This window comes from Exophiala aquamarina, assembly GCF_000709125.1.
Source record: "Exophiala aquamarina CBS 119918 chromosome Unknown aczIA-supercont1.16, whole genome shotgun sequence".
Taxonomy (NCBI): domain Eukaryota; kingdom Fungi; phylum Ascomycota; class Eurotiomycetes; order Chaetothyriales; family Herpotrichiellaceae; genus Exophiala; species Exophiala aquamarina.
Genome location: NW_013550572.1, coordinates 239968 through 257302, shown reverse-complemented (window position 1 = coordinate 257302; position 17335 = coordinate 239968). Strand labels below are relative to the sequence as shown.

The 17335-nt window shown below is 51.1% G+C and overlaps 7 protein-coding genes across 7 annotated transcripts; 3 read left to right on the top strand and 4 right to left on the bottom strand.

Annotated features, from left to right (window-relative positions):
* Positions 1-1098, bottom strand: A1O9_11144 (uncharacterized protein; the record flags this gene model as incomplete). The annotated part of the gene is made up of 1 exon (XM_013399863.1): positions 1-1098. One exon carries the CDS (start codon positions 1096-1098, stop codon positions 1-3), a length of 1098 nt encoding a protein of 365 aa, XP_013255317.1.
* Positions 1099-2274: 1176 nt separating this feature from the next.
* Positions 2275-2682, bottom strand: A1O9_11143 (uncharacterized protein; the record flags this gene model as incomplete). Its single annotated transcript, XM_013399862.1, has 1 exon — positions 2275-2682. One exon carries the CDS (start codon positions 2680-2682, stop codon positions 2275-2277), a length of 408 nt encoding a protein of 135 aa, XP_013255316.1.
* Positions 2683-3953: 1271 nt separating this feature from the next.
* A1O9_11142 (uncharacterized protein) lies at positions 3954-5971 on the top strand (the record flags this gene model as incomplete). Its single annotated transcript, XM_013399861.1, has 2 exons — positions 3954-5129; positions 5192-5971. 2 exons carry the CDS (start codon positions 3954-3956, stop codon positions 5969-5971), a joined length of 1956 nt encoding a protein of 651 aa, XP_013255315.1.
* A 771-nt stretch (positions 5972-6742) lies between these two features.
* Positions 6743-8751, top strand: A1O9_11141 (uncharacterized protein; the record flags this gene model as incomplete). The annotated part of the gene is made up of 2 exons (XM_013399860.1): positions 6743-6892; positions 6991-8751. The coding sequence occupies 2 exons, from the start codon at positions 6743-6745 to the stop codon at positions 8749-8751; spliced, it is 1911 nt and encodes a 636-aa protein (XP_013255314.1).
* A 1845-nt stretch (positions 8752-10596) lies between these two features.
* On the bottom strand, positions 10597-11586 carry A1O9_11140 (uncharacterized protein; the record flags this gene model as incomplete). The annotated part of the gene is made up of 1 exon (XM_013399859.1): positions 10597-11586. The coding sequence occupies one exon, from the start codon at positions 11584-11586 to the stop codon at positions 10597-10599; it is 990 nt and encodes a 329-aa protein (XP_013255313.1).
* Positions 11587-12830: 1244 nt separating this feature from the next.
* A1O9_11139 (uncharacterized protein) lies at positions 12831-14729 on the top strand (the record flags this gene model as incomplete). Its single annotated transcript, XM_013399858.1, has 4 exons — positions 12831-13294; positions 13345-14095; positions 14148-14230; positions 14285-14729. The coding sequence occupies 4 exons, from the start codon at positions 12831-12833 to the stop codon at positions 14727-14729; spliced, it is 1743 nt and encodes a 580-aa protein (XP_013255312.1).
* Positions 14730-15225: 496 nt separating this feature from the next.
* Positions 15226-16740, bottom strand: A1O9_11138 (uncharacterized protein; the record flags this gene model as incomplete). The annotated part of the gene is made up of 1 exon (XM_013399857.1): positions 15226-16740. One exon carries the CDS (start codon positions 16738-16740, stop codon positions 15226-15228), a length of 1515 nt encoding a protein of 504 aa, XP_013255311.1.
* Between the last annotated feature and the right edge of the window lie 595 nt (positions 16741-17335).

Below are 17335 nucleotides of genomic sequence, written 5' to 3'. Positions count from 1 at the left end.
CTAATCCTTGAATGCCCTCCCAGCCTTGATTTCTTCAAATGCTTTCACAGTGTGAGCGACAACTTTACCGCCAACATCATTCGCCCGATGTCGGTCGTAGGATTTATGGATTTGAGATTCTGACATAGTCTCGCCATCAAGATTCACCCCATAAGCACCGCTACCTCTCTTCAGATCGGTGCCCATTGCTGGTGCCAATCCTTGCACCGGCGTTGAATTGCTGCCAGGCGTTGAAACACCAGTTTCACCTTGGGTCGATCCAGCTGGGAATCGAGCGGGATTTGCGAGGAAGAGAATTCTTTCCCCACATTCTTCCACGGATGTACAAAAGAGACTGAGTGCTGGCCGGAGAATCCACCAAAGCGTTCTGGCCCAGAGTGGCATGCTCCTGACACTATCAGTCAGGATCAGACCAGGGAAGACATGAACCAAGCTGAGCTTCCCTGCATGCTGGGAGGCCAGCCACTCGAAGAAGAAGGTCGTCATATACGTGACGGTGCTTCTGGTGGACACAAGCCCCCGATGCTTCGGGTCCCTCATGGAGAGGTCATCAAGGGGGAGCTCTCCTTCCTTGCCCGCCGCAAATACTGAGACGACATGAGCCGGGAGATTGGATTCCAGAAGCAGCGGCAGCAAGTTGAGGATGATCTTCATCCGCGAATAGTAGAGAAGCGAAACACGGAATTCCAGACCCTCGGCATTTCTGGTATACGGCTCGAGTGATAGTTCGCCCTGACTCATGAACAGCATGTCGACCCTTGGCTTATCTCCATTTGCTGCACAAGCCCGCTCTGCTTTGGTGATTTCTTCACATACCCTGTCAACCTCTTTCAACAGAGCAAGGTCGCTGGTCCGGACGAATCGAAAATCGCCTTGAGGGCATAAGGACAGGCAGTCGGCAATGATCTTTTCTGTCGCCTTCTGGTTTCGACCTATGATGTAGACCCTAAGGCCTTTGCCAGTGGTCGAATGGCTGGCTGCGAGCGCCTTTAACGTGGTTAAGCCTATTCCATTGGTCCCTCCAGAAAAGACAGCAACAAGTGGCTGACTTTGCACGACTGACGAATTCGCGGAGCGGGCAATAGTGAGTTTGACCATGGTGTTTAGATCAAGCGGGAGGCTCAAGCGGAGTGATCTGGGGTTCAGACGGTGGCATAAAATAGATAGTTGGCAATTTTCAGGTGGCTTTTCTTTTTTTCACGAGACTATGTATGTACGGAAGTCGACATGAAGCGAGCAGAATAACCTGATCCAGAGCTCTTATATATATCCCTTCTGAGATGGAACCATTGGAGACCTAGGTACATGGAGATCCGACACCCCTTACCTGAGCCGCCAATCAATCCCATCTCGCTCTTAAACACTTTCCAATTTGGTTTCAAACTAGGTGTATACTGGCGTTTGGTCGCAGGCTGGATACGAAGGAGGGTTAGTGTGGGTTCGGGTATTTGTATCAGTCCGCGCTATCTGTAGCCTCTGATATCATCACTTCGCGCGTAGGCGAACGTCTGACCAATGTGCATAACCAACTAGTTAACTGGAGCTGTGATTTTCGATGCCAAGCGATTGTAAAGACCGTGGTCTACTATGTCGCTTCGACGCATCCGAACTAGCTCCGAGAGCTATTCGCACGCTATCCGAAGCGGACCTGGAGCGCCCAGGCGCTAGTCTAGTACGTACTTAGGATACTATACAGTCTGACGAGTCCCTCGGACCGTCTTAGGAATGATCATGTTCCCTTCCCATCACAGAACCTCGGGCAGCGGAGAGATAAACAGAGCTGGCCCCGATACCGACAGTACTGGAATTGCATCCCTTTTATGTACGATCTTGTCCTTTGTGATGCATGCCGGCCCTGGTCGTCAAATCCCAATTTTTGCTAATCCAATAAAAACCAAGCCTGTTGCTTCACAATACGTTCACTATGAAATCTGTACTTTTGGTCAATGTCAGCTGTTCCAAGTCACAGTGATCCTATCGTAATAGGCCGTTGAAGAGTTTCCGAACAATGCTTTCTAGCGCGAACTGCACTACTTGGTCATTCTCTAGACGAAGTCCACAAATGTATATATCCATTTGAGAACCAACTGGCTATGTCCGAGATTTTCAAGCTGCATCGAACCCAAGAACTCTCTGGCTGAACATGTTCACCAACTGAGACATCAAACCCCACCTCTATGTGGCCGCACGACTTCTCTTCTGTGAGATGGGGAGGGCGACTCCCCATCCACGAGACAGCGCTCGCACTCAGGTATAATGGTGCGATACGTCTATTCAGACCTGGTTCTCAATCGTCACAACGAGTCGCCATTCCTTCAAGGCGGCAATGCGGTGCGGTGCGGCATTCGTTTTGTATTCATCGCTGCCGACGATCCGGCGAAAGACACCTATGTTTGGATATTTGACCAGCGCCACAACATCAAACTTCTTCTCGTCGGGTCCAACTAGTGTTGCTGCAGGTTTGCCTATGTATACCACGGTGGAGCCACCCCATTTCTCGGCAATAGGCCTAAATGTTGGCACGTATCGTTGCAAGTATGCTTCTCGTCCTGTACAAGGCGGATGGGAACTGTCCTGAGGATAGTTCGCGTTCTCATTCCATTGGAGCAGGTTCAGCATCACGATTGGCACGTCTTCGGGAAGACCTTCGGGGATGTTATCGAGCAAGGTTTTGCCGTCCATAGTGTATAGTTGGAGTCTGGTCAGCTTTCTCTGTTGCAAACTGAGTTGATGACGAGTCTGTTCGCCCTCGAGAGTGGAAGGGAGTACCTATCTCTTATACACCGATGGTAAAGCCTCTCTGCATCACCATTAAGGCGGACTTGACGGATACCTGAGGAGTGCTGACATCAGGCGACGTCAAAGGGTGAGCGCGGTAACTGTCGCCCAGGATCTTCCTTCGATGGGGATGGATAAGCCATGACCATAAGCCAGTGACGCGGCAGATGTTCCGTCCGCTCAACCTCGGTACTCGAGCAGAACATTGGTTTATACTTACAACGTCAATCTCACTCGCCTGCATTCTCTCGTTCAACCACTGTGAAGCCATGTTAGCCGCGGATCTGGGTAGCGGCAGGGAAATGAAGAGTCCGGCTCAGTTTTCGAGATCATCTGAAGCTGTATGATATTGGCATCAGAGAAAACTCAACACTTTGGCAGGATTTTTTGCAATCTCTACAGACGTGATCCGTCCATATCGCTATCCTCGAGATGAAGTGATGACTTGCATATGAGAATGTGCCTGTCTCGATCAGGAAAGCCCTCGCACGGGCGTCCACCACACTCGCAACTGCGTCGGCTTCGTCCCCGTTGGTGATTCAATTTGAGGGATGTTCTTGCTTTGATAGATGCCGTGATCCCGTCCAAATGAAAGGAGTGATCGAACCGACAATAGCGACGGAAAGTGCTGAGGCGCGTCGACGCTGATCCACTGTCTGACGGAAAGCGCATCCAGGGATAAGCAATCACGATTCACGGGACGATCATAATTATCACTTGCCACCTAGACCTCCTCAGGAGGATGTTGAATAACTCTTCACACTTGTATTCCAGCATCTTTGAATAGTCGCCTTTCTTGGATGAGAATAGATCATAGAGCTATTCCAGCGCCTGATTTCCTTCCGTCATAGCGTAACCGTTCAGCAAGTACGACTCGGTACCACATCCGATCGACCCTTCATGGTATCACTAGGAAAGACACGGTGGCGGACAAGAACCTGAAATTCTTCCTCTGCCATCGATCGAGATACCTAGGTAGCCGCAACTTCACAATTGCCATTCACTTCAGACGCGAACCCTTCTGACTCGTAACGAACGCCGAACAACTGCAGCAGCAGCGAGCGGCCGGTTCTCGGTCGCGGACACACCCTCCGCCCTCAGCTTGCAGTGCTTGCTCCTATCCTATGATGATCGCTTGACAGCAGTATCGAGTGATCCCAAAAGTGACCATCAACATGAGCGAAAGTGGAGGTGCCGAGAAGGCCACAAACATAAATGCACACAGAAGCCAGCTGCCCACTTCGAGAAGTGAATCTTCCAGACATAACTCACAAGGTCAAGAGCTGGGCAACCTTGCTTCGCAGAATGAGGTGCAAAGAATCCATAGCAGTTCTCCTGATCGATTTGACGCACGATTTCCAAGATTTCAGCAGCCAGCAACAGCGCCGGTTACAATCCCTGGTTCTCAAGAGGCTACAAGGCTCTTATCTCGAGAGTCTGCTCAGCTGAACCCGTCAACATCCCCACCACCCAGGCAATTTGGGAACTCCGCCGCCAACCCTTCCCTTTCCAGCACTCGTCCGCGACTCGGCAGTGCACATCTTAGCCCAAGCCCAGATCCGTCACGATCTTGGAGAGGGGTTTCTCTTGATCCGACAAAGAGATCAGTTGCCATCGCATCAGCATCTGGTCGGAACTCCGATACTGCTTCACGCAGATTTACCTTTGCAGGTCCGACGCTGGAGAACGCTTTGGCTGCCAACCAACCTTACGTCGAGCCGGGATATGCACAACTGAATCCTGCCTACGATCAGCCCGCAAACTCCCGCCCCATCTGGGGCTTAGGGAAACCTCTTCCGCATATCCTAAGGTCCGGGATGGTGCCGTCAAATGAGGAACTCCAAGAAATGCAACAGAGGAGGGACGGTATCAGTCAAGCTGCGTTCTCTGAGGGTGTTGCATCAGCAAGAATAGATCCTACGCTTCGGACCCACATAATACATCCACAGCTGGATAACATCCGACGCGACAGAGAGATCCGTTTGTTTGAAAGCTATCGACGGCAGTACGAGCCGTCAGCGGCCTTCTCACCCTTATCAAGAACGACGAAAAGCTCGAGTGCAACATTAGAAGGGCCAAACCATCCTCATCGTGCTGGAGAGACGATTTTTGAAGAAGATGAGGAGCAGCCCCAACCACAGCGCCAGCCCTCAGAGCTCGATCTACCCCAGCTCAGGGAAGCAATGGCAAACGTCAATCAAGCCAGGGAAGAGGGATATCTTGAAAACGCATACCAAGGCGCAGTCCCCTTGTTTTCGTACAAACCGGGACTTCGGGAGATTCAGAATTTCCACACAGGGTGGTCGGTCTGGCGGTATCGGTTTCGAGAGCCTCTCGCGGAGCTGTTAGGGGTACGTGAAAGATGGCGTGATAAATGTTTCTGGAGCATACTAACTTTCTCCGTGTCCTCCAGATCACCATTCAGTATATTCTTGGCTTCAGTGCAAACTTGTCAATAACAGTGTCTAGAGGGACCGCTAGTGTGAGTTACTCTGCTGATTGGGCTTGGGGTCTGGCAACAATGATTGCTATATACATAGCCGCCGGCGCCTCGGGAGGCCATTTCAACCCTGCAATATCGATTATGTTGTGCATCTTTCGAGGTTTTCCACTTCGACAAGTGTCATCCTTTATCATAGCACACATTTCAGGTGCATTCCTCGCTACCATGATAACCTTCAAACTGTTCCAGCCTGGTCTGGACGCCTTAGTTAAGGCAGAAGGTCTAGACCCTCAAAGCGAAGACTCCAAAAGCCTAGAAAGAACCCTTACACTGCAAAATTTCATCACATATCCTCGAGCGCCATGGGTGACAACAGGACGGGCGTTTTGCACGGAATTATTAGGTGCAACAATTCTCACTGTGTCTGTCCTTGCATTGGGAGATGATCGAAATTCACCTCCAGGTGCGGGGATGTTGGCATTTATCATTGGACTTCTTGTGGCCCTTCTCGGCCAGGTGTTGGGACATAACACAGGCTTGGCCTTAAACCCAGCTAGAGATTTTGGGCCACGCGTCGCGATGAAAATCCTAGGTTATTCGAGTCCATCCCACTCACTATTCGAAGACATGTACTGGCTCAAAGTCGCAATTGCAGGACCAGTGTGTGGCGCTCTGTTCGGCGCCTTTATCTACGATGCTTTAGTTTTTGTCGGAGGAGAGTCTCCCGTAAACTATCCGAGGGCTCGCTAGAAGAGGGTTTGGAGGAAATGGTCGACGAGGTGGCTAGCCAGTGCATCAAGATTCAAGTGGAGAATGAAAGATATCAAGGACGGTCGTCGGGCTCAAATTGAGGGATTGACGTAGCCTTCAGCCTTGACAAAGCAGTTGAAGGCTTCATGGTGTTGTCTCAGGTTCTTCAATTGTGTGCAATCGAAAGCGGAGGCTCGTGGCGTTCGTTATCGGCAAGAAAGAAACCTCTGGATAATATGTAGGACAGTGAGAACGCCTCTTGAATATTGTGCCTGTCAGAGGACTTTTCTTGCTTGCGCCTCTTCCATAATTAGCAAAATCCAAGGCTCTGCCTGAAAGAGCAAAGCTAGGGAGTACACGTTAATGGTGCCAGCAATCTTTTACTACTTTGACACAGGCGCAGAGCCGAACGGTGGGAGATCCTTTCTCCTCATGCTCAAGGTGTGGGGTAGAGCGTGCGTCTGCCCTCGGTAATCTCAACGACCGCCCTGAGGAGATCTGCAGGAGTCATGGATGCTTGATGCCTCGGGACTTTTGCGGTTATTGCTGTGGAAGAACTCGAACCTGGTTTTGGCACTCGATTTTGGCTATATTGACGGATGAGGAACCTCTTCACGAACCCACCGAGTCTTCTCAGCCAGGGCAACTAGCAATTTTCTCGCAATCCTAGTCGAGAGATCACGTCGTCGCCAGAGTGGCAGAATTTGATCTACCCCGACGTATCCTAGTTAGCCTCATTTGTTGAATTCCACCAATCGGAAATAGTGCACGATGGGGGATGTAGGAACCGCTTCCACTCGGTCAACACGACCATGCCGTATCGCGAATTGTTCTGGGGCGCGGGGAGATCCTGGATACCAGATGCACCGCCAGGCGACACTTGGACCCGTTGACTTTATCACTGGGGACTACCTTGCTGAGGTTAGTATTGAGTGCTTGCTGTCCTGTGCTGCTTCCGTGGGAAATGGTCAGCTGTGAGAATGATCTGAGGGCATTCGCTGATCTGCTCAACACGATAGATGAACTTAGCTGAGAACGCGGAGAAGCTTGCTCTTGGCCAGCACGACGGTTGGGAGCCAACAGCCTGGGACGGGCTGGAGCAGACGCTGGGGGTCATTAAGGACCAGAACATCAAGATTATCATTAATGGTGGAGCCCTCAACCCAAGAGGACTGGCACAAAAGGCGCACAAATTCGCAAAGGAGTACCGACTTGACTTGAAATTTGCATATGTCTATGGAGATGACTTGCTGCAGGAGGTAAAGACGGAGCTGGAGGAGACGGGCAAATTGCCTCTGCACTTGGATGGTGAGAACGACAAGATATCCTTGGCAAGAAATGCAACCGCGTTGCTCGACACCAAGGGCAAGCCAATCGTAAGTGCCAATGCGTACCTAGGAGCGAGGGGGATTGTCAAAGGACTCGAGCTTGGAGCAGATGTCATCATCTGTGGGCGGGTGGCAGATGCGAGCCCTGTAATCGGCGCTGCCTGGTACTGGCACAGATGGTCCGACGCCGACTTTGACAGGTTGGCGGGCTCCTTGGTCGCAGGACACTTAATCGAATGCTCCGCGTACGCGACTGGGTCCAACTTCTCCGGGTTCGACGAGTACCCTTTGGAAACCTTCGTGGACCTCTCTTACGGGATTGCTGAGATTGCTGATGATGGGACTTCGGTGATCACCAAGCACGAGAATACTCGAGGCCTGGTAAACGAGGACAATGTCAAATGCCAGTTCTTGTATGAACTCCAAGGTGGCATATACCTCAATTCAGACGTTGCAGCCAACACCACCGATATCAAAATCGAGCAGGTCGGCAAGAACAGAGTGAGATTATCCAACGTCACGGGGAGCGCTCCTCCACCAACGACGAAGTTGGCGATTTTTTACCACGGTGGATATGAAGCACAACTCTTGACGAATGCGACTGGCTATGCAACAGCAGAGAAGTGGAAGCTATTTGAGGCACAGATGCGTCATGCCCTCGGTCAGAAAGGGCTGCAGGACAAATTCCAGATTCTCGACTTTCAAGTCCTTGGCGCGCCTGCGCCAGATCCGCGGACGCAGTTTGCGAGCACAACTTACTGCCGGACCTTTGTACAAGCTGATACAGAAATGGCGATATACGGTTTGTTGAAAGCGTGGAGTGAAATTGCCATGCACCACTTCTCAGGCTTTCACCTGTCGCTCGACACGAGAACTGCCCTGCCTCGATCCTACCTTGCATTCTACCCTGCCTTGTATTCCCAGGACAAGTTGAAGGAAGGGGTAGTGCTCCTGGGCGACGACGGTGGAGATGCAGAAACTGTAGATGCAGGACATCCCCCAAGCTACCAAAAGCTTGTATTGCGAGAGAACTATGAGACAGCAACCCCTGTCGACCTCACCTCTTTCGGAGCCACTCGAAAAGCTCGATTAGGAGAGATCTGCCTGGCTCGGTCCGGTGACAAAGGAGCAAACATCAACTTCGGCTTGTTTGTCCGGCGAGCGGACCACTATCCCTGGCTTCAAACCTTCATGACGAAGGATAAGTTGCAAGAGCTAATGGCGGACGACTGGCGTGACGACTTTTTCATGGAACGCATGGAGTTCCCAAACATCTGGGCAGTTCATTTTGTTATATATGGCCCTCTGGGTCGCGGAGTCAGTAGTTGTCGTCTGCTCGATGCGTTGGGCAAGGGCTTCGCAGATTATATCCGCGATAGGGTTGTTGACGTGCCCGAGAAGCTTTTGGACGATGTCCAAGAGGTCATAACGCAGAGACGCGCCATGTTGTGAGAGTGACGCGTAAATCTACTGAGCTGCAGCAGTCCACGATGGGCGTTGATAGGTGGTTGCATTACTCCGACTGGGTTGAAGTTTATGTTTTTGGTATTGTTGTGGGTATATGGCTCTGTGCCCTCCATGTAATAGGACAGAGCAAGGATAGGTGAAAGAGCCACTCTCAAAGAGTAACAAGTATTATGACTGTGTCATCTTCTATGTTGTCTAGCTAAAAGAGAGAGAGTTGTGAGGATTAAGTGAGGGGTGGTAATGAGTGGATGGCAGGTGCAGAGCGCCTTGGCGTCGTCATGTGACACTCCACCCTTGAAGCAACGGCTGGTAATAGGCGATGTGTAAGGAGCAGTCGACGGTACTATGTGGCTAGTTTAAAATCTCTTGCATCAATGAGATGGCCTTATCTGCGAGACCGATGAAATCCTCATCCGAGAATAAGTCGAAGCAGTCGAGGTGGAGTTAGCAGGTGACCGATATTGATGGTGAGCATCACACCTAGGAGCTAGAGTCTCGCGATATCTTCAGGCATACTGAAGCCTTCAATAGGCACTGTTGCGTGCTGCGACACCGCTTCAGAATCCTTCAGGGCTGCCAGCACTTCTTTGAGAGGCCTTAGCATTTGTGAATCTGATATTGTCGCTTGGGTACTGACACCAAGGACATTGAGGATGCTTCGTGTTGCTGCCTCCACCAGGTTCTCGAGATAGATCCAGCGCTGCGCTCCAGATAATCCAGACGCTGTAGAATGCCGTCCAATTCGAGTTTGGTTCGTCTTGGCTGGCGTTTCCTTTGTTGTCGAACACCATATCTGCACTCTGCGTGGTTGTTACGACACCGGTTACAGATTGGTAGGTTGCGACTGCATCTCAACTTCTTCGTCTTGCACCTAGTGCAGGCCAGGCGTGGAAATAGACTCATAGAGATTGGCTCGGTGCAATGTGTTCCAGGCTAGACGTGAGAAAGCTGTAGTTAAGACGAACATTCCATAATCTTCCTAGCAGCTCTAATACGACTAGGAGTGGGAGATGATGACGAGGAGAGTATGCAACTCTCAGGAGAAAAGCACGCTGATTCAAATTGGCAAGGCGAGGGTTTTCCCAGAAAGGGTTTTTCCCTCTTAAAGCAGAATTAGTCTACATAGACCCGGTTGCCATTGATCCCCATGGTTTTCGTTTCGATTGTAGATAAAATAAATCACTGATGATCAGAGGATTAAATCTGGCTGGTAGAGAACTTTGCTTCAGACTCGCAACGTTGGTAAAGGGGGAAGTGGCGCTCATCATGTTCTCTGTTTTTGAGACTGTGCCACCATATGCTAAAACAACCCTTTTATTCAGTGCTAGGTTCCGGAAAGATCGCTCCATACCGGAACTCTTCGGGAGCGTATCTGGTTTTGCGATGATACCCATGGTTCTTTTACCCTCTGGGTCAACACTGCGTGTGAACGCAGAGACCTTCTGGAGTCGTGTCCCATGAGCATAGCGGCCGTTAGCGAGACGCTGCTGATGGGATCATCAGCAGCTACCATCATTGCAGGTATTTGAATAGACGCTAATGCACTGCCTGGCATTAGCTTGCGAAGCACTGCGAAGGGCGTGGGAGACAAGGACACCAAAGTCTCCCTCTTTTCTTGCCCTTTCTACATAGCACGTAATCAGCAGCTATGGGCGAGCTTTATCTGATATACATCTTAATCTCCAGCATTTTCCCCTTGACAGTCTTTTCCCGCTTCTCAGGCGTTTACGGCATATCCAAACTGACCAACACGTACCGTTTATCGGTTATAGACAAAGTCCTAGATGTCCGTGTCTCTGAATTCAGTTCTACGCTGCCCATTCCCCATTATCAATCCAAGCCATAGGCTTTCCGGAGCTTAGGGGAGGCGAAGGCGGCCGTCAGACTATCCTGGAGACTTGAGGGCGTCACGCTTGGAAACCTTTCGTTATCCCAAGGCATGGGGAGCAAAGTTCCTTGTCGTCCTTGAATCAATTTGTGGCTCGCAGAAAGTTCTGCATCAACGTCGCCGCTCTGCTTCGCCGCTTGTTCTTCGAGCTGCGCAGCTTCAACATCTAAATACTCGACGTGGTATTCCCTACCTGTCACTATTTTCAAAGTTCTGAAGAGTGTCGCATACGTTGGTGAACTCTCTGAAAACCGGTAAGTTCTCCTTCTTGCGTCCGTCAAAGTCAATGGATCCAGCAGAGTCTTGACGATGTAAGCTGCAGCATCTGTTGCATTAATCAAACTTTGCTTTCCATCTGGTGTTCCATAGATTTGGGCACGCGCGGCCCGGTTGTCGAACCCAAAGTGTGATAGCACTGCCCATTCGGTCAACCGACCAAAGAGCACGTAAGTCCATCCAAGTTCGGGCAGATCTTTTCCGCGTTCCTCCAGGTGACATCGAGTCCTGACTTTCTCGACATAATATCTTTGTGTCCAGTTCTGTCCGACAAGAATGTCCGCACCATACTCGCTAGGGTAGATATGACGAACGCCTGCTGCAATGGCAGAGTCGATCAGTGAAGGTTGCAGATGCAAACCATAGTTTCCAAGGAAACTCATGATGCAGTCGAAACCCGTAAAAGGATCCGGACTCTCAAATCCTTTCCCATGAACAACCTCTATCCCTGCCTGCTTCATTCGGTCAAGAACGGGCGTTTTGGCCGCATTGTCACGATTCAGATCATGGTAGACTCCAATTCGATTGAAAGAGTGCCTCGACTTGATCAATTCTTGGACCACAAATTGGCCGAAACCGTATTCACTGATCGCACCGACCAGCAAGACCGCTCGCAATGGCCCAGATCTAGTGCTTGTTGGTATTTTCTCCGTCATGGCTTTAGGGATAGGCGTCTTGCTTTCAAACGAGAACCGACCCAGAGCTCGGTCAAAATGGCATTTCATAAGCTCCTGATATGAGAGTCGATATAAATACTAACTCCGACCATCTGTTGAAAGGACCGTTCGCCAACAACACGATCCTTGTGAACCGCGGCTTTGATTTTATGATTAATATCGTTTTGCTTGAATCAGTAATTGACCGTTGCGACCTACAACGAAAGCGGACGGTGCAAGCGCAAAGGCATGCAAGATGCTCAATCATAGATAGGTTCACTTGCTTGTCTAGCTCGTAACTCAACAATTTACCATGCGTTGCGGATCTAAAGGCTGAGGTTTCCTGTCGGTCGATCAGGGCACGCTCTAGCAATATCGAGAAGTGGTCGCGGTGTGGTCACTCCTACATTTTCCTAGGAGAATGCTCCCGCTTCCAAATCTTCCCAATCTACGCCACTATCCTCCGTGAGTCTGGCTTTCTTCCAGACAAGACAGCACCGAACCTACTGACTTGGCGCAAACCAGCGCTCGGAGATTAGGCTTGGGAGAAGCTAACAATTAGTAGCGCGATAGTTCTAAAGCCAATGACGCCGAAGGCTAGCCTTATGATTCGGGAAACGCTTCTATTTTGACGCTTTACTTACACGGTAATGCTTTGTGATAATTACCGCCGTACTCAGGCCACCCACCGCAGCGGCGATGCAGGTCGCTCAAGCAACAATAGCTAGAAGGACTGTCTGGTGTTGGCCGGCGAAATTCTGCCAGCAATGTCACACCTATCAAAACAGGAAGATGCCCTACCGAGGCCAACAGACGCACAGGTCTTGGGCTTTGCAGACGGCATCGCAGCGCGGTGTTTGTAATGTTCCGTTTCCAGCGGATTCTCCAGGCTATACCTAGTCGGCATCTTCAGGCGTCTTTGGGATACAGTGCCGAGGTCACAGGCTTGCGAGGTATTTGTTATCCACCCGACTGCTTGAGCCAAGCGGCATATCAGACAATCGCTGCCTGCAGCAAGCTCCGAAGTCATCGGAGAAAAGCGTGGCTTAACGAAGCGTCAATCAAGGATTTCATATCATGTTGGGCTGAGGATGTTCTTGCCAAACGTTCAAACGTGTAAACCAGCAAAGCTCCATCTAAACGTGCTGTTTGACAGAATTGCAACATTCCTGCTGTACCGGCTTTGCTAAAACACAACCTATCAATACCAAATTCGAATTTCAGTTTCACAACCTCTGACGGAAATGGATGGGAAGTCTCACTTCGAGAGCGATGGCCTTCGCAAGACGATCTCACCTGAGGATTCGCGTTCTTCGATACCGTCAGACGCGAAAAAAATCCTAACGATCCTCTTGACCAAGAACGCACACTTGGAGATGCCAGCGGCAGTGACCGAATATGCATCGTCCGTCATCTTCACGCCGAACGTTAGTACATTTCTGCCAACACCAATGAAAATGTCCGAGTCCGCTTCTGCCATGTGGGCTTGTATCGGCCTATTCGCAAGTGCTATCTGCCGGGAACGCTACAATGCTGGAGAGCCAAAGAGAATTGTAGTGGACGTGTACTCTGCGACATTAATGCTCTGCTCGGTCTTCTTGTTCCAGATCAACGGAAAAGTCTTTACCGAGAGCCAAGTGGCACCAAGAGCCATTCATCTTGACAGAGGGCGCAATCGCGAGACGTACAGAAACCTGGTATCAAACATGTAAGACACACAGATGACGGCCAAGCGAACACACTGTTGACAGTTTCCAGCTACAAGACAATGGACAATCGATACTTTCACCTGCACGGAAGCCTCAACGCGACACCTACACTTCACATGTTAGACTTACCAGAGCATCGCCCTGACCTACAAGGCAATGAGCACGTCGAGGCGATCAAAGATATCTATAGAGCCGTCGTAGCCAAAAGAGACAGTATGTCCCTCGAGGTCGAGGCTAACGAGAGATGGCTGCAGCCAGGTGCGACTTGCAGGACTGTCGATGAGTACGCGGCAACGTCGCACGGCAGATTGAACATTGAAGAGCCTCTCTATAAGATCTACAAATGTCAAGAGCAGCTATCACCCACACCTTGGCCCCAAAGCCAGAAGTGTGGCCGACCATTAGCAGGCATCAGAGTGCTCGACCTGACTAAAGTGATTGCCGGTCCAACCGTGACACGAGTTTTAGCCTTAATGGGGGCAGACGTCTTACGTGTATCAACAGATACCCAACCGGACGCTCTACCTTTCATCGCAGACGGCCAACTCGGCAAACGAGATGCTAATATCAATCTCAAGACTTCCGCGGGAAAGCGCCAACTCGATGACCTCCTTAAAGAAGCTGACGTTGTTGTCAACAGTTACAGGCCCGGTGTCTTCGAAAGACTGGGACTCGGCAGGAACTGGGCTCATGAGCTCGCGCGGCGACGCGGGAAGGGGATCATCTACTGTAGGGAAAATTGCTACGGCTGGAAAGGTGAATGGAGTGGTCGAGCTGGATATCAACCGATTAGCGACTGTGTGAGTTGCGAGGCTGATCCTCTCTTGAGTCTCTAAGCTGACTGACCACTAGGTCACGGGGGCGTCTTGGGAACAGGGGAAGTTCCTGGGACTTGATGAACCAGTCATGCCGCTGTTCCCCAACTCTGACTCCCAGTAAGTTGGAGAGTGATATTTTTGTGGGCAAAGATCTGATCATACGCCTTGCAGAACTGGACTAGCGGGTGGAATCGCAATCATGCAAGCTCTTTCTCGGAGGGCGTTGGAAGGCGGCTCCTACAACGTCGACATTGCGCTGAACACATTTAATAATTGGCTTGTCCGGGAAGTCGGATTCCACGACAAACAAACACTGGCGTCACTACGAGCTTTGCACTCAGAATTTCTTCCAAGACACGATACCGGATTTTTTGAGATGGCTCCAATGGTATTGGAAACCATTAAGAAATCCAATGGCACTGGACCGGGTCAACTTTGGGACCGAGCAAGATTCACGACAGGCATCATCCGATGGGGTCTCGCGGAAGAAGAAGCAGAGTATCTTGACTGGAGGCGAATAGTTTCCGTGGAGAGTAAAGGGGGGGAACGAGAAGTTGTGTTTGATTTCGAAAGCGGGTCGTGTATGCCAGGATCAGATGAGGCGAGGTGGCTTTGACATGTTGGCACTCTGTACAACTTTCTACGCGAGTCGAATCAATTCTACTGCAACATCAAGCGCTGGTCCAGGGCTTAGGTTGGTAATGTAAATGGTCTCGAACAAGAGAGTGGGAGAACATCGTTGTGCAACCAATGACTGACCAATGAAAGCCGAGACACGTTAGGGAAATTTTGAAGCCGTCAATGACCATTATGATGCCCTTCAATACTGTATAGCCAGAAGCTGAGTTTTCGCTGCCCGTTGCTAGTATGCATGAACAGTGGTTTGAGAAAAGTGCAAGCACGAATCTGGACGCCGTGCGAATAGCGGTGGTGAGGACACGAAGGACGCTGTCGCAGATATCAGAACGAGCAGAGTTCTTTGAAGTTTTTCGACTGGGGCAATCGCTTTCTGTACTCTTATATCGAAGAGAAACCCAATTTCTCGTCCAAGTCATCGGTGCCCTTCTGCTTTCGGGCTCGGCGGACCACATGGAGCATGCCGTTGGTGTGTCTCATTTCGCTCCTTCAGCCACTGCGACAGGCACACAGGATTGCAATCGGAGTAAGCGACACAGAGTCTCAACGCCCGCGTGGCAAGACGATGGTACCGGGTCATCTCTCCATTTACGAAGACTCGAGCTAGCAGACAGCAATTCTGTCAATTGATGGAGTAAGCGCCCGGACAAATTGACACGTAGAATGACCTCAAATGCCGCAAGCAGTATTGCGGACGACTTGAAAGCGCGAGAGATCTCCCACGCTAATTTTGCGATGGGTGAAAGCCGCCGAAGCTTGAGATAGGCGCTGATCACCGAACAAAACTTCGAAATCATGTCATGAAAGTGGCGCAGTCGCTTCTCGGGCAAACGCATCATTGCTACAGCAGCTTGAAGATGTAGTGTACCTTCAAAGAAATCAAGGTGCACGGTGAAGACAAGTTGCTCGAGTGTCGCCTGCACAGAATTGGGACGACACAACGATGATTTGACGCTGCGGGCAATTTGCCCCAGTTGAGCGGTATGCTCCAAGTACGACTCCATAACATCTCCTTGAATCGATGCCCGAGTGTCATCACCTCCAAGCGATTGCCATTGGATTTGTAGGCAGTGCAAGTTGAACAAGCAATCCCAGAACTCCAGGCGTGAGGCGCAGACAAGGGAATGTAGGCGGTTGTGGCTGTCACAAAGGGAAGTTGTCGGAACTCGATCATACGTCACTGACAATTTACTGTCCAGTATCAGAATGGCTCTCCAAAGAGGCTGCACCATTTCGAGACACTCGCAGGTGGGTGAGCTGCAGGTGCACTCGCACCTTGTGTGCATGCCCAAACCCTGTGCTTGCTGGGCGGCCATGCCGAGCATGCTCATGGCGACGCCGGGATTGCCATCGTTGCAATTAACACTCGCGAGAATCAAGATGGCCTGGATCGTCTCGGAAGAGGGATTGACGTACTGGTTGGCGAGGCTTAAACATTCGAACGAGCAGGCCACGAACACGCGGGAGTACAGAGCGAGCTGGTGATCGCCTTCGGCAACAAGACAGCTCTGGCACCCTGACGCGAGGACTGCAAATAGTAAGGCATACCCTACCAGCTCAGCACGTGGCAAGTGAGCGGCCAGCTGTGTTGCAGATGATGACGGATCATCGGCTTCTGCATCGAGCCGCTCGAGCACCACGCAAAGGTTGCGCTCGAAGGCTCCGATGTCATGAATTACAGGGAAAAACGGATGACAGATTTGCTGGTAGGAGCGGTAATACCGCAGACAAGTCTCAGCTGAGGGCAAGGAGCGAAGAATGTCTCCGACGGTGACGCGGGCGGTGGTGTTCCAGAGCGACACAAAAGGCTGCGAGATTGTACGATTGGTCAAGCCAAAGACGGCCTCGACTGAGGCGGAAGGAGGAAGTGTTTGCTCGGGGAGGCACGACAGAAGTGTGCGGAAGAGAGTAGCGTGAGCGCGGCGGCCGACAAAAGTCATTTGGCCAGTGACCGCGTCCGTCTCGCAGCTCGCCGTTGCGTCAGCGGCCATGTGGTTGAGAATGGCGAGCAGGTCCTTAGGCGAAGTATCAGACGGACTTGTAGCCCCATCAACGCCGCTCTGCCGCTGGGTCTGCAAGGCAGGACTACGCGCAGAGCGAGAGCCCCTAGACATACTTCGGTCCGGTGGAGACTCAGCGGCACGGCACGATCGCTCTTGGATGGTGACCGGTGCCCTGTCGTAGCTGCAAAGTAGCGGATGATGACGCAGCACGCATGTACCGCAAGGCTGCCGATAGTCACAGCGCACTTTTCTTGTCCGACAAAGACGGCAAGCTTTCGGCCTGCGATTGCGTCGTCGCTGCTCGGGACGAGGCGGTCGCTCAGTCGTTGGTGCCATCATGCTACTATCGCCGACGGGATTGCGTGGAGAACCCGAGCCGTGTCAGGGAGCAAAGTCTGTGCTTCGAGACGGTCCGGACTTTGGAACAGAGTATATAGAGAGCTTGAGGCAAGGGCCGAGGCGCAGGACAGCGAACCTAGTTGCATCTCCACTTTCTAGGATTCTGCTCCGAGGGTTATCAAATTCGGCGTTAAGCAAGCGTTGACGAGTAGAACAGCTATATCATGTGGTTCCCTTTTTCCCA